General features: G+C 59.0%; 5 protein-coding genes across 5 annotated transcripts; 2 read left to right on the plus strand and 3 right to left on the minus strand.

Annotated features, from left to right (window-relative positions):
- Nucleotides 1-638: 638 nt before the first annotated feature.
- Nucleotides 639-6069, minus strand: SPRG_10708 (hypothetical protein). Its single transcript, XM_012349941.1, has 2 exons — nucleotides 5181-6069; nucleotides 639-5125 (listed from the first exon to the last, which is right to left on the minus strand). The coding sequence occupies exon 2, from the start codon at nucleotides 4674-4676 to the stop codon at nucleotides 660-662; it is 4017 nt and encodes a 1338-aa protein (XP_012205331.1). The 5' UTR covers nucleotides 4677-5125; nucleotides 5181-6069; the 3' UTR covers nucleotides 639-659.
- Nucleotides 6070-6231: 162 nt separating this feature from the next.
- On the minus strand, nucleotides 6232-7465 carry SPRG_10709 (hypothetical protein; the record flags this gene model as incomplete). Its single annotated transcript, XM_012349942.1, has 5 exons — nucleotides 7240-7465; nucleotides 6848-7173; nucleotides 6770-6790; nucleotides 6497-6714; nucleotides 6232-6443 (listed from the first exon to the last, which is right to left on the minus strand). Exons 1-5 carry the CDS (start codon nucleotides 7447-7449, stop codon nucleotides 6232-6234), a joined length of 987 nt encoding a protein of 328 aa, XP_012205332.1. The 5' UTR covers nucleotides 7450-7465.
- Nucleotides 7466-7673: 208 nt separating this feature from the next.
- On the minus strand, nucleotides 7674-8621 carry SPRG_10710 (hypothetical protein; the record flags this gene model as incomplete). The annotated part of the gene is made up of 1 exon (XM_012349943.1): nucleotides 7674-8621. The coding sequence occupies one exon, from the start codon at nucleotides 8619-8621 to the stop codon at nucleotides 7674-7676; it is 948 nt and encodes a 315-aa protein (XP_012205333.1).
- A 2269-nt stretch (nucleotides 8622-10890) lies between these two features.
- Nucleotides 10891-11685, plus strand: SPRG_10711 (hypothetical protein). The gene has a single exon (XM_012349944.1). The coding sequence runs from the start codon at nucleotides 10901-10903 to the stop codon at nucleotides 11582-11584; it is 684 nt and encodes a 227-aa protein (XP_012205334.1). The 5' UTR covers nucleotides 10891-10900; the 3' UTR covers nucleotides 11585-11685.
- Nucleotides 11686-12310: 625 nt separating this feature from the next.
- SPRG_10712 (methylmalonate-semialdehyde dehydrogenase) lies at nucleotides 12311-14283 on the plus strand (the record flags this gene model as incomplete). The annotated part of the gene is made up of 9 exons (XM_012349945.1): nucleotides 12311-12655; nucleotides 12701-12916; nucleotides 12971-13039; nucleotides 13092-13151; nucleotides 13205-13524; nucleotides 13577-13665; nucleotides 13709-13803; nucleotides 13850-14004; nucleotides 14052-14283. The coding sequence occupies 9 exons, from the start codon at nucleotides 12311-12313 to the stop codon at nucleotides 14218-14220; spliced, it is 1518 nt and encodes a 505-aa protein (XP_012205335.1). The 3' UTR covers nucleotides 14221-14283.
- Between the last annotated feature and the right edge of the window lie 347 nt (nucleotides 14284-14630).

Here is a 14630-nt window from a genome sequence, read left to right on the forward strand (position 1 = left end):
CGCGGACATCGAGCGCGCCGCTTCAAGAGGTCGAGTTGAAGAGGCCGCAGATCAGTCGAGAACATAGTCATTTTGGATCGGGTTCCGATTCAGGTCCAGCTCTTTAAGGTGGTTCGTCTCGTGCAAGCAGCGAGCCAACTCGGCTACGCGACCACATTGACCAGCCTTGCGTGGAATGCGATACCAGGACGCACCGAGCCTGACAGCAGTGTAGCCTGACGCGAGCATAGATGGCAAGAAGGCCTCGACAAGCTGCGGGTCGGTTGCACCACGAGAACTGCAGCAGCTTGGCGTATCGACGTACCGGTGGCTGCGAACGGAAGAGGGCTGCAAGCACTGAAGGCAGGGTCGCAAGGAAGGTCTGCATCGCTTTGGCATCATCCAAGTACTCAGCCATGCTCTGCAGCATCTAGTTGGACAAAGATAACAGGCGAGGCGCGCTGGCGCTTCTTGGCCACCCGACCGTTCCACCCATGATACGTTAAACTCGTTCTCTGCCGTAGGTTCGACCCGTTTTTCCTAGAAAAACGCGCTTTTCGTGCACTTTGACGTAAAACTGCATTTGCAACACGACTTGATACGTTGATACTTCCATGCAGCCAACAAGGGACAGTCGAATATGCAAAATATAATTACGAGCGCATTCCTCGACTGCTTGTCTACAACGCGATGGGCGCCATGAGTGAGAAGGAGCCCGTGCCGAGCTTGACGGGCTGGCCCAGCACGATGCGCGCCGAGGGACCCGCCATGTCGTCGCCAAAGTTGCCGGTCGCGGCTTCCGTCAAAAACTTCATCGACGTCTCGAACGTAATCTGCTGGAAGGACGAGCCCTTGCGCGCCATGCCCGATCGGTTGAGCGGCATGTAGTCGCCGTAGTGCGTCATGTAGTCGGCCAGCAAGCTCAAGTGGCGCGGGTCCACCGAGATACCGTAGACACCAAACACATCCTGGATCTGCTTGGAGATCGACGCGCGCGCGGCCTCGACACCGTAGTTGAGCAGCACTTGGTAAATATCGTTGGTCACGAGCCGGTTCACGTCGAGCTTGTCGTTGAGCTCCCAGATGGCCTGGAAGTTGAGGCCCGCCGTCTGGATGCACTGCTCCTCGTCGCCCGACTTGTCGAGGCGCTGCTTGACCGTGTAGCAACGCGAGATGCCAGGGCACGACCGCACGAGCACCTGCGCCGTGATCTTCTCGATGAGCGGCACCAAGAGGAGCGTCTTGAAGTTGGCCGGGAACCGCAGCTTGAGTTCGCCATAGTGCTCGGTCGTGTTGACGCCCGCGCCCGCAAAGTACGGGTTCTTCGACACCGTCGTCGACACCTGGACCGCCTTGAGCTCGCCCTTGAGCACCTTGATAGGCGCCGCGTCCTCGTCGTCCGAGCTGTTTTCCGTGTCGGACGACGCCGCCGCCGACTTCTTCTTGGGCGCCTCGTCGTCGTCGTCATCGTCCGAGTCGGCCGCGCGCTGGACGGCAATGTCTTCGTCGTCCATGTCGCCGTAGCCCGCAGCTTCCTTCTTGGCGCCAAACTTGAGCGTGCCTTGATCTTCGTCATCGTCGTCGTCGTCGTCGTCCTTGGTCTTCTTGGCACGGCCACGCGGCGTCTCGTCGTCGTCGTCGAGGTTGTCGGAGGACCGGGCGCTCATCGAGTTGCCCGACTCGACCGAGACGGTCACGCCGCTCTTGCGCATTTCGTGCTTGAGCAGCGTAAGAAGCTTCGAGACAAAGTGGCGGCCGAACGCGCGCTGGATCTCCTTGGTCGTAATGCCAAATGCGTCGCGGATGAGCTTGGGCTTGAAAAAGTAGAGACGGATCGTGTACTCGCGGCACCAGAGGACGCGGTTCTCGGCCTCGAGAAACTGATCCTGGACCCGGATGCCCTTGGTGTTGCGAATGAGCTCGGCGAGCGGCACTTGGTTGAGCTGCTGCTCGACCGCCATGCCGTCGGCCGGCGACGCGGTCGGGAGCAACGGGATCGTCATCATCGGCGTCGACATCTTCTTACTCGCCGTCATGATGATTTCACGCAGGCGCGGGATACCGAGCGTGACGTTGGCGGCACCGTGGCCCGCCAAGTGGAACGTGTTGAGCGTCATCTGCGTCGAGGGCTCACCAATCGACTGCGCGCAGATCGTACCGACGTTCTCACCGGGCTGGCACAAGCTGCGCATGTACTTGACCCACACCATGAGGCGGAAGCCGGACGCCGAGACGACGCCGCCGAGCTTGTTCTTCTTGGACTCGAGGAGATTGCTCGGGTTGGCCTTCGAGTACGCTTCAATGTGGTTCTGCGTCTTCTCCGAGACCGTGCCAATGTGGTGGTTGAGCGGCAGTGCGTGCATGACCGGGTCGGGCAGCTGCGGCCGAATGAGCTCGACCGAGCCGCACATGTACTCGTTCTCAGGCATCGTCGCCGTGCTCGCCTTGAATTGCTTGAACTGCGGCACGCCGACCACCGTCTCGCCATCTTCGTACGTGAGGTCGTACACGGGGTACTCGCCGCTGGCGTCGACCTTGGCGATCGTCGCCGCATGCCATCCAAGGGCAAAGTGGCCCTTCTTCCACTTGTGGTGGCCGGGCTGGAGCCGGCGCGCGAGGACGCTAAGGCCTTCCTTCATCGCGTGCATCTCAAAGAGGCCGCCCTCGTAGCCGTGGCGCTTGGCCGACTTGATCTCGTGGTGGAGCTGCGCCGGCGCGACAACGTCGAGGCCCGACGTCTCCAAAAAGTCGGCCGTGATGCCAAACTTGTGCGAGAGCGACGCGTGGTTCATCGCGAGGAAGCTCATCTGGTCGGCCTTGCCCGAGAGGAACGCCGAGTTGAGCGTATCGACGCCGTCTTCGCCGTAGAGGAACTGCACGACGTTGCCGTCGCAGTTGCGCACCGTATGGTCGTAGCCCACATGGAGGTCCTCGAGGTGCTTGACCAAGCAACGCTGGAGGTAGCCGGACCGGGACGTCTTGACAGCCGTATCGACGAGACCTTCGCGACCCGCCATGCAATGGTGGTAGTACTCTTGGGGACGGAGACCCGTCAAGAAACGATCGGTAATGTAGCCACCGGCGCGCGGGCTCGGGTCGAACGGCTCGAACGACGGCAGCGACTTGCCGCTCACAAGCACAGGCACACGGCGACCTTCCAGCGCCTGCTGGCCGAGGCCGCACGAGATCTGCGAGTGGTTGACCATCGAGCCCTTCGCACCCGTGAGCACCATGAGCGAGAAACAGTTGGCCGGGAAGCTCTTGTTCTGGCCGTGCGGCAGACACGACTTGATGATCTCCGAGTTGGAGCCGTGCACAAAGCCCATCATGTGCGAGTCGAGGGCCGCCGACGTGTTTTCGAGGTCCTCGGCCATCTTGCGGCGCATGGTCTCGCGCAGCTTGGCGCGCTCGTCGTCGTTCATGCGGCGCGTCTCGTCGTCCTTGAGGCCCGGGAGGCCCGCAAACTCCGAGTACGCGACCTCACCGTGCAAGACACTCTGCTCGACGAGGCGGCGACGCTCCTCTTCCGCAGGGCCCGTCAGCGTCAAATCTTCGAGCGCACACGTGTGGCCGGCATACTGGAGGTAGCACGTGAGCACGCGGCCGAGCGCCGTGAGGAGCTTCGCAGCCGTGCCCGCGCCGTAGAGCTCATAGACAGCGTGGACCCAACCGTACTCGGAGGCACCAAACTGGGCCTTATCGAGCACACCCTGGAGCAGCTCGCCGTCACGGAAGACGATGATGTGCTCGGCGTTCTTGGGGCCGTAGAGGTCGGCCTTGATCTTGGCCTTCGAGTCGAGGTTGAGCGACGGCTTGCCGGCCGTGAGCATGAGCAAGATCGTCGACATGACCTGCTTGCCTGTCCACATGGGCTGCGGCTTGAGAAGCGTCGGCGGCAGCGTCTTGATGACGCCCTTCTCGCCGTCGAGGCACGTCCACGCCGAGTAGACGAGCTGGAGGTACATGTCCTTGGTCAAGAACGTATCCCGCTGCGTGAGCTTGACGCCCGAGTCGACGTGATCCTGGATGAGACCGCGGAGCGGCGACCCGTCCGTCGGCACGAGGTACTGGTTGTCGTTGTTGGCAATGTGGTAGGCTTCCGCGCGCGCGAGCTCGTTCTGCGGAAAGTGCATGTTCATCTCATCGCCGTCAAAGTCGGCGTTGAACGTGTTGCAGTTGGCGTAGTGCATGCGGATGGTCTGCATCGCGGGGTTGGTCAGCACACGCGTCACGTGCGCCATCATACTGGGCTTGTGGAGCGTCGGCTGACGGTTCATGAGCACGACGTCGCCGCTCTTGAGGTGGCGCCACACGCGCTTCACCTTGTGCTTCTGGTGCGCGCCCTGCGCACTCGCCGAGCGCGTCAGAAGCGTTTTGCCGATCGCGCGGCGCTGGTCGAACGTGCGCTTGCTCAAATCGATGAGCTGGCCGCGTTCGTTCTCGACAAAGTTGGCGCCCGGGTGGATCTGCGGGCCGTTCTCGACGAGCTGGCGCATCTCGACCACGTTCCAAGGCGTGACGGCCTGCGGCAGCGTCAACGTCTTGGCAAATCGCAGCGGGACACCAATCTCGGACGTGGCAATGTACGGATCCGGCGAAATGACCGAGCGCGCGGCGTAGTTGACGCGCTTGCCCATCATGTGCTTGCGGAAGAGACCCTCCTTCTTTTCGATGAGCTGCTTGATGCCTTGGGGCATGTCATCCGGGCGCTTGGCCTTGGAGTTGTCGATGAGGCAGTTGACCTGCGTCTGGAGCTCGGTCCAGAGGTAAATCTTGTCCGAGAGGTTGACCGACTTGGCGGCATCCGCGTCACTGTCGCGTCGCGGCGCGCGCTGTTGAGCTGCATCATCTGCTCTGAGAGCGAGATGATCTTGGAGAGGTAGTTGTTCTGCGCATGCTCAAACTGCGTGTCGCCCATGATCACGGGTGGACGGAAGCGCGACGGCGCGACGGGAATCACGTTCAGAAAGAACTTCATCCAGCCGTTGAGCGCGAGGTTGTCGCCGCGGCGGCTCGCCGCCACGCGGTTGCCCCACATGAGCTCGGTCAAGCCATCTTCGTTTTGCCAGAGCAGTTGGAGCTGCGACATGACCTCGAGCGGCGCAAGGTACTGGTGGCCCGCAGTCGAGGTCTCTTCCGAGTCCATCTAGCACAGAGAGTTACTTAGCGCCCGATGATTCTTGCAGAGACGATGGTCGTACGTCTTCGTCCGAGTCGATGTCCGAGTCGTCAGCGGTCGGCGCCTTGCTATCGGTCGTCTTGTGCACCATGTCAAAGGCCGAGTTGAGGTTGATCGCGCGCGACTTGTTGTGACGCAGCGAGCGCTGCGAGAGCGGCTTGAGGAAGATCTTGGCCGCCGAGTCCTGGCGAATGGCCGGCGAGTGCGCTTCGCAGTTTTCGCACTTGTACGTCATGCCCTTCAGGAACGCGCTGATGATGCTATCGCGCTCGACCTCGACCGCGCGCGGGTTCTTGGGCAAGAACGTGGCCGCGCCCGAGAGCGCGAGGCGCTCGTACTCGTCGAGAATCGCCTGCTGACGCTGGATGGTCTGCGCATGGCCTTCCTCAAAGTTGCCGTCCTTCTGCTCCAGGAGGTCGAGCATCTGCGAGGCCTCTTCAATGTAGCCGTTGTCCAACAGCAAGAGGCGCACGCGGAAGATGCGCGACGACGACGACGCACGGCGAAACTTGTGGCAGCTCATGCACTTGCGCTTGAGGATGTTGAGAAGCGTCGCAAAGAGGACGGGCGAGTAGACCGGCACCGGCAACTCAATGTGGCCCAAGTGGCCCGGGCACTCCTTCTGCGTCATGTGGCACGTCGGGCAGATCATGTTGAAATCGATCGGGCCCATCGCGGGGTCGTACAGGCCGCCGACGACCGGGTTCTTGAGCCCGTCAAACGAGTTGCGCGACGTGATCTGCTTGACCGAGAGCGCGCGGATCTCATCGTCCGAGTAGAAGCCGAAGTTGATCTCCGACACCTCATGCCGCAGGATCGTCTGGTCCATCGACGCGTCCATGGCGGCAACCCGACGATCTTGAAGTGATAATGCGACCACTCGTAAATTACGCTTCGATCTCCACCAGTGATCGATTTTCAGCCAATCCCGTGCAAGGTCCCGCACAAGTACGATTGCAGGCGCATTTAATTGAAATTCGGTTTCACCCGACGCTGCCACGTACTTGCCTCTCAGATCGTAGTGCCCCATGCGAACGCAGTGCGTAGGTACAACTCGGATGCATGGAGGCCACTTAAATAAGCGAATTGGGACTGCTCTCGGCGAGCTCGCGCGATGCCAACCGCTCGGCCCGCCGACGCGCCCGACGCGCGCGCTTCGCCTCGCGCTTGCGCAGTTCGTCGTGAAACTCTTCGATGCGGTCGAGGACTTCGCCGTTGTCTTCGATGCGGGCGTAGAGCGCCGGTGAAAAGCCTTGCGCATCTTGAATGTTTAAATCGGCGTGCGCTAATCATGCCGTGTCGTCGCTTTGCACGAAAAATAACAGGAGGCAGCAGCACCTGTGTGGAGAAGGTAGTCGACCAGGTCGACGTAGCCTTTAAAGCACGCAATATGCAATGGTGTCATGCCCAAGTTGTCTTGTGCGTTCACGTCCGCGCCATGCTCAAGCAGCATCGCCATGACCTCGAGGAAGCCTCGGAGCGTCGCCCAATGCAGCGGCTGCATGCCATCGCCATCCGCCACATCGACGCGGGCGCCGTCTTCGATGAACCGCCGCCTACATCACACGATATGTACCATCACGCATACAATCCAACTCTGTCGGCTCGTACGCGATGCTCTTGTTGCCCATGCTAGTAGACACAAGCAAACATGAGCTCTGTCTGGTACATAGTAGAGGCATGGCATACACGAGCGTCATGTGGAGGGGCGTAAAGAGCGTGCCTTCGTCCTGGAGGTTGACGTTCGCGCGCTTGTCGAGAAGAAACTTGGCGATCGCGCCCTGCTTGAGCTGGATCGCAATCGACATGGCGAGCCGACCGTCCTTGTCGCGGCTGTCGGGCGGCACGCGCCGGAAGAGAAGCCGCGACACGTTCACGAGGTCTGCGTCCCAGACCGCGTCCGTGAGCGACACTTTCACAAATGGTAAAAAGTGCAAGTTGCTGCGCGCGTACTTGGCCGCGAGCGTCTTGAGCGTGCGCGGGCGCTTGGGGAAGAAATCCACGCCGGGCCGGCTCTACATATCACGACATTAGAGCTCGTAGTAGGAAGAGAGAGAGATGATGATGATGCCGGGTGGTACCTTGAGACGCATGCGGTCGCGCAGCTCGAGAACGTACTCTTTTCGCCGCGCAAAGTCCAAGCGCACGAACGTCAAGTGCGCTTCGTCGAGCCGCGGACCGTCCTCCCATGCCTGCCCGAGCACAATACGGTGCGACTTGATCGAGACCGCGTCAGCGACAGGCTTGGGCACAAGCTCGTCGTCGTCGTCGTCGTCGTCCTTGTCAGACATGTTGTCGGTTTCAAAAGTGGGCGCCCAATCGAGTCACAATGGCTTGAAAGCCGCTGCGACTCGACACGGTGTACGTGTGTGCTTTAGCGCTACCAACAGCAACAAAGACGCCAATGGATTGAAAGAGGGTAGTATTAAATACGTTGGAACGAGAAAGTAGGTACGAACGCGCAAGCAAAGGCAGCGAAAAGGGGGGAAAAGTCGTGAAAAGTCGTGAAAAGGGGCTAAAACTCGGCCACGTGGCAGAAGCGCGTCGCGTCCAACGACGCATCGAGTAGCATGTCGTCGTGCTTGATCATGACCAGATGCGCCGGCATCTCGTGCACAACTGGTGTGTTCTGGGCCATGTACGTCGTCGACGCCGCGGACCCGTCGTCGTCCCACAGATCAAAGTACGACGATGGGGGTCCCGCACCAGCATCGTGGCTTGGCTCGACTGTCGGCGGCCCGTACAAGAAGACATCGCCCCACTCGGTGCTAAACGAGGTAGCACCCGACACCTCGGGCGTATGCGGCAGATGGACGTTGTGCTTGCGCAGATTTGTCTGCGCATGTAGAAGGTCTCCGTGCATGTAGAGGTCGTACGTAGCGTGCGGGGCCCACGATTGGCGACGTGCAGATTTTGGAAACGGCATTGTGAGCTCGTCGACAAGTGTCGGACTGTGGTGGTGGTGGCTGTTGGCGTTGTTGCTCGTGGAGGTGGGGGTACTGTTGGTAGTCGCCGTCGTCGTCGTCTCGGCGACCCCACGGTCCTTGCGCTTGATGAGCTTGATCGCATCCGGCCGATGCTGCACAAAGTTCGGGTGGCTAAACGTGCACACAACCGTCTGCGTCTTGGTCCACTTTTTGAAGCCAAAGTAGTTGAGCTGGCGCTGAAAGCTCGAGACTTTGTTGTGCTTGAAATAACGCGGCAGGATGCTGTTGGCGAGCGCGTCCGGCTTGCGGATCTGGAACGCAGTGCCTTTGTGCGACCAGCAAATGACGCTTTGGTCTTCCTTCTCGAGGATTTCGTAGAGGAACCGAAGAAACTTGGGCACGCCCACGTTGCGCTTCTTAATAGGCGACCGAGGACTCGGCGCTTTGACCTTGGCTTTTGGCGTCGGAAGCGGAGCGGGCACACCACCGTGGAGGGCAAACTGCAGCGGCGGCATCGTGTACTTGAGATCGTTCATCGACTTTTAGGATCTTGTAGAGATGGAACAAATCGACTTGTGCGCTTCCGTTACCCATCCAAGCGCGATGACAAAATTTCCCGCGGTGGCGTTTTGAGCGGTCGGTAAGCCTTCGAACTTGGAATGTTTCGTCCCGCGCGACGCGTGGGATTGGCTCAAAAACAAAACCCCCGTTTTGAGGGACGCCTCCAGTCACAGGTGGTGGCGCGTGCTTGCCTCGAAGTCCCGTGAAAGTTTGGGCTCGAAGAGATTGATGGTCTTGCTCGATGCATACGAACGGGTGTGTGGTGTGTACCAATCAAACATTGAATAGGAGTAGGATGCTTGCAGAGGCCGTCTTTGATTGCCACCACCCGTCGTGTTGTTGGTAGTATGTACTATAAAGGAACTACGATCTGGCTTCTAGGGGTGCTGTCTGGCGCGCCCATCGTGACGACACGAACGATCCACGGCGTTGGAAAAGATCGCGGGGCGACGATCTTAATTTCGCGCCACGTGATTGGATGTTGAAAGGGCGTGCCAATTCTTCGATCTTTCACAGCACGCGATGACGCCGCAAGCGTCAACGCAGAGGGTTGTTAGCGGTGTCCCGCACGTCCCCGGTGCGCACGGACCAGCCGTGGCGATGACCAAGGGCCACGTTAAAGGCAACGTGATGCAACGGACGCTCTGCTTCTTGGCGTCTCGAATCGCCTCGTGGCCTCCAGGACCAACTGGCAAGGAGCGAAAACGGTCGACACCTGAAGGTTCGCGCCAACAGATGACATGAGGGCCAATGACTCAGAGAGTATCTTTCGAAAGCAAGTGGCCGCCACCACCAATATACGTACTGACCCATGATTGCCGTTTGTGAAATATGCAATGTGTATGGCGTTGTTTCCTGCCTTGTTTACGCACATGGCGCTCGAATGCCCGCAGTCGAATGTGCTTGAGATTTAGGGCCCACTGGTCTCGTGTTGTAGCAGCCTACACACTGCACGAGACAAAACAAAGCAATACGCGCGTTGCACTGGTCCATCCATTGTTATGGGCTGGACCTGGTTTGGATTCGGATGCTCTATTTTCGTCCAATCATAAAGCCTCTACATCGTCTCTCAACCATTTGGTCGCATTCAGTCGAGTTGCAGCTCGAGTTGCCTCCTTGACTCAGGTACCATTCAAGGAGGCTCCTTGAAGAATAGACAATGTCCGCGTCGTTCTTCAACCACACGCAAACGACACCCTTGGATGTGGCCGATTACATGATCCAAAGACTGGTCGTCGCCGTCCTGTCGTGCAATCGCGTCCGAATAGTTGTGGCACGAAGGGCACTCGAAGCCACGTCGTACAGTGTACGGTAGCCTCGTCGTCGCAGCCTCGTTGATCGCCATGCACCAAGTATGTGCTTTGGAGCTGCCAACGTTGAAGTCGGTTGCCGACGCGGCCATAGATACTCTTGCGTTTGCTTTGTGCAGAGAAAAAACGGTCCCGGTTTTTGTCACCGTTGCGTGTTCATGTTCAAGTGGTTGCAAAGGACCTTGTTCGCGACATTAATATTCGGGCGTATAAGACACACGGCGTTCGCCAAACCGCTCGACGCGCAGCTGCCATCGCCGCATAGTAATATGTATGACTCTTGCGAAGCGCAGGTCAACGAAATGGCTCGCTATGACGTGGCGACATGCTCATCGCTGGAAAGAAAAAAAGGCACAAAAATGTGGGCGACCGTGGTAGGATCGCGCTTACACCCTCAGCAATCTAATCCCGCGCCAAGCAGATGGCCGATCCAGGATTAGATTCGTGCCTTGGGTTGCTTCAACGTCCGCGACCTTCGAATCCAACGGACGCGAAATGCGTGTTTCGTCGCACGTTGCCGGTTTTTACACCCGACTGGCCTCCCCCTTGCGCCACCTCGTACCGCGCGGGACTTCTCGCGCTGCTACAGTAGACGCCAACCAAGCATCGATCAAGAGACTGTAGCTCCTCCAGGTTCTAGTACTAAAATAGCAGTGCGTAAAACCAGGGCGCAACGATAACCTGATTTTTGTCGCGATTGCCGCTTGCAAACAGGCCGCCGAATCTGGTGTCTACAGCATATGATTGGCACACTCGAAAAGATACAGCCAATCCCGACGCAGCATCAAAACGCAAGAGCCAATCACATGCCGTCAAAAGCAAGTATCTCGAACGAGTGGCGTGGCCATACAAACAAAAGCATGTATTCGCATGGTCCCAGCATGTGACAATGGGCCGCTGCGACACCGCGGCGAGGAAACCAAAAGACACTCGCAGTTTTCAAAATGCGTCCATTGACCAAGCCATTGACCCTCGTGAGCATCCGCTCCAGCGCCAAGCAGACGCTCTCCAAGGCCTACGGCCACCTCGTCACGTACTACTCACTCACCGTCATGTGCCCGACGTCGCACGTCTGGTGGTCCATGAAGCGCCGGTACTCGGACCTCTATTACGTCTGGGCGACACTCAAGCGCATGTACAAGCACGCGCTCAAGCTCAAGGGCGCGCGCCAGACCGACCGCGTCGTGACGCTCTTGGCGCCTGTTGTCAGCGCCCCGTTTCCGCCCAAGCGCCTCGGCCTCGACACGACCACGATCGTGCAGGAGCGCCTTGTTGGCCTCAAGGAATTTGTCGCGCACCTCATGCAGCTTCGAAGCGCATGCCTCGAGCACCGTGATGCGTCGAATGACTCGTACTTTGAGACGGAGCAACTCAACGAGATCTACCGCCTCCTCGGACACGCGCTCGCCGTGCCAACGCGGATGAACAGCCGCCCCACAACGACGACCGTTGCGACGACCGAACCGTGCGCGATCTGTCTCGAAGACCACGGACATGGCGTCAAGGACAGCGTGTTCCAGCTGCCATGTGGCCACGAATTCCACCAAGAGTGCATCTTGGAGTGGTTCGACACGCAGCACACGTGCCCCATGTGCCGCACCGAAGCCTTTGCCGGCTACATTGTGTAGAGGGCCCTCTATTTATTTACCCACCCTATATATACATTGCGATGGCGCTCCGTAGTGCACGGAGCGCACACATACAGCCAGACATACAACCTATTTCCCCTTTTCGTTGTTGAATTGGTTTCGCAACCGCTGTCGTTATCGCACACCGAGGCTGTCGGTCCTAAAGGAAGCACTCTCCGTGCCCAAGGCCACAGTCTCCTCGTTTCACTATAACCCATGGGCGGCCTGGTCGAACCTGGTACTAACGCGGCCTTATCGAGCGTGTATAAAACCGTGCAAAATCAACGAGTACCCTTGAATTACAGACATCCGCATAGCGCCGACGGCCTCGAAGAATCCTTCACTAAGTTACGTGGCATCCGTACAAATGCATTAGCGATGGGCTCTTTTCATGCGGCGTTTCCACGTCCTACATCCCGTCGCCTCTATCGGTGCTCTACCAGTGTGCCATCCAGCTCCTTAAACCGTCTCATCCTCCGCGCTCCCTTTGGTTGCCTGCGTTCTGCCAGCTTCTCTTCAACGTCCCATTTTGCCACGTGGTGGAAGATCGCAATCTGATCGTCCCGTGGATACACGACGTTTGATTGGTCAAAAGCATGGAATTCCGTGCCCATCAGTCCTCGGATTGGTCCAGATAAAAGATATGCGCATGGGATTGGCCAAAAAGCATCGAAGCTTGCCCAACTTCAAGGCCCCTCGTCAGTCGGAAAGCAGAGGTCGACAAGCATGCCCGAGAGTCCGTCCAAGAAGCTCAAGACGTCGTACACGTGCGACAACTACGTCCACGGCCGCTTTGCAGCGCCCACCAGCGGCGCTTACCTCGACATTGAGAGCCCGGTCACGGGCGCAATCATCGGCAAGGTGGCCGTGTCGACCGCCGCCGACGTTGCAGTCGCCGTCGACCACGCCAAGAAGGCGCTGCCTGGCTGGAGTGGCCTCACCGTCAAGGCGCGGGCGGCCATCATGCTCAAGTTCCACGAGCTCATGCGCAAGCACGCCGACGAGCTCGCCGATCTGGTCGTGCTCGAGAACGGCAAGAACAAGTCGGAGGCGCTCGCCAGCGTCATTAAGGTACGCTAAAAGCTGTTTGTCGACACTGCCTGACGTGCTCTCTAGGGCAACGAGACGGTCGAGTATGCGTGTTCGCTGCCGCAGCTTCTGCAAGGCAAGACGCTCGAGGTGTCCCGCGGCATCACGTGCCAGGAGACGCGCGCGCCGCTCGGCGTCATTGCCTCGATTGTGCCCTTCAACTTTCCGATCATGGTGCCCATGTGGACGGTGCCGATTGCACTCACGACGGGCAACTGCGTCATCTTGAAGCCGTCTGAGAAGGTAGCACATGCGATCCACGTTGCTGGACGAGCCATCCATGACGCGTTCCTGTAGGTGCCCATCACAATGACACGCGTCGCGAGCTTCCTTGCCGAGGCTGGCGTACCCCCGGGTGTCTTCCAGGTATCCAATACTGGTTCCATCGTTAAAGACTGGATGCTCATGCGTCTGGCAGATTGTGCATGGTCAAGTCGAAGCAGTTACGAGTCTGTGCGACCACCCGGATGTGGCAGCCGTGCGTTCTTGGACCATTCGCCTCCATGGCCTCACCATAACCGATCGTCCTAGGTGACCTTTGTCGGGTCGTCGCCCGTGGCACAAAAGATCGCGCGCCGCTGCCGCGCCTTGGACAAGCGGGTGCTGGCGCTCGGTGGCGCCAAAAACCACCTTGTTGCGCTCCCGGATGCCGACCTGGACCTTGCGTCCAAGGACATTGTGGCCTCGTTTGCGGGCTGCGCCGGCCAGCGCTGCATGGCGGCGTCCGTCTTGCTCCTCGTCGGCAACTGCCACGAGCTCCTCGACTCGGTTGTGCATCGAGCACGCAATTTGACGCGCGGGACAGGCGCGGGGCAGGTCGGTGCCATCATCGACGCCGTGGCCCAGAAGCGGTCCGTCTCTGCGCCAGACGCCGCATGGCTGCTGACCGTATTTTACGCGTAGCATCCTCAAGTACATTGACGACGCCGAGGCAAGCGGCGCCACCATCCTCGTCGATGGCCGCGCGTGGGCCACCGAGACGGTGGGCCACGGTAGGCTGCCTTTTCTTTCTTTGTGTTGCGACATGCGGGTTAGGGTACTGGGTCGGCCCCACCGTGCTCTTGCACACCAACCCGGCCGACGCAGCCATGCACGACGAGATTTTTGGTCCCGTGCTCTCCGTCTACAAGGTAACCCTCTTGGTGTTAAAGCACCGGCAACAAACGAGAGCGGTAGGTGCACTCGGCAGACGAGGCGCTAAAGATCGAGAACGCATCGCCGTTTGGGAACGCGGCCTGCATCTACACGAGCCACGGCGGCCATGCCGAGCACTTTGCATCGCGCTTTAAAGCTGCGATGATTGGCGTCAACATTGGCGTGCCCGTGCCCCGGTATTACGCGACTTTTGGTTTCTAGTCAAAGGCTCAAACGTGTGTAGCGAGCCCTTCTCGTTTGGTGGCCTCTACGGCACGAAGAGCAAGTACGGCGACATGGACATCACCGGCGACGGCTGCGTCGAGTTTTGCACGCACCGGCGCAAGATCACGTCCAAGTGGAGTCTCCATGAAGCGACGCTCGACCGCGCCAACTTTGCCGGGCAAATGTAGTACGTCCAAGCGACGAGGGATCAAATGGCAGCGCTGCGTCTTTTTACATTCAACCGGCCGGCTTGCTCTTTGTTGGCCTCGCTATGGTCGCCACACGGGAATAGGGAACTCGGGTTCTGGGGTTCTAGAGTACTAGGGGGTCTGACCTCCTTCTCGCTAATCGACCTCGTCCAGAGAACGACACCAGACCATGAGAATGGATATTTATGAACCTCCTCCTCGCTGGCCCAGCAGGTGACCGACTCATAACTTCGTTCGACTTCGATAGGAGCTTCGAGGTAGCTGATTGGTCAGCACCAGGAGCTTGTCGGGAGCTCGCCGGGCACAGTACCACTATGGAAGAAATCAATTCATATCAGACAATTTTAGCCACAGAAACGATTGCAAGCGTTATCGAACAACGCTGCCGG

The sequence above is a fragment of the Saprolegnia parasitica genome (genome assembly GCF_000151545.1).
Source record: "Saprolegnia parasitica CBS 223.65 unplaced genomic scaffold supercont2.59, whole genome shotgun sequence".
In the NCBI taxonomy this organism is placed as follows: domain Eukaryota; phylum Oomycota; class Saprolegniomycetes; order Saprolegniales; family Saprolegniaceae; genus Saprolegnia; species Saprolegnia parasitica.

What these genes read in the sequence shown, in the direction of transcription:
- SPRG_10708 (XM_012349941.1), bottom strand. Translation starts at nt 4,676, where the DNA reads ATGCCCCAAGGCATCAAGCAGCTCATCGAAAAGAAGGAGGGTCTCTTC.
- SPRG_10711 (XM_012349944.1), top strand. Translation starts at nt 10,901, where the DNA reads ATGCGTCCATTGACCAAGCCATTGACCCTCGTGAGCATCCGCTCCAGC.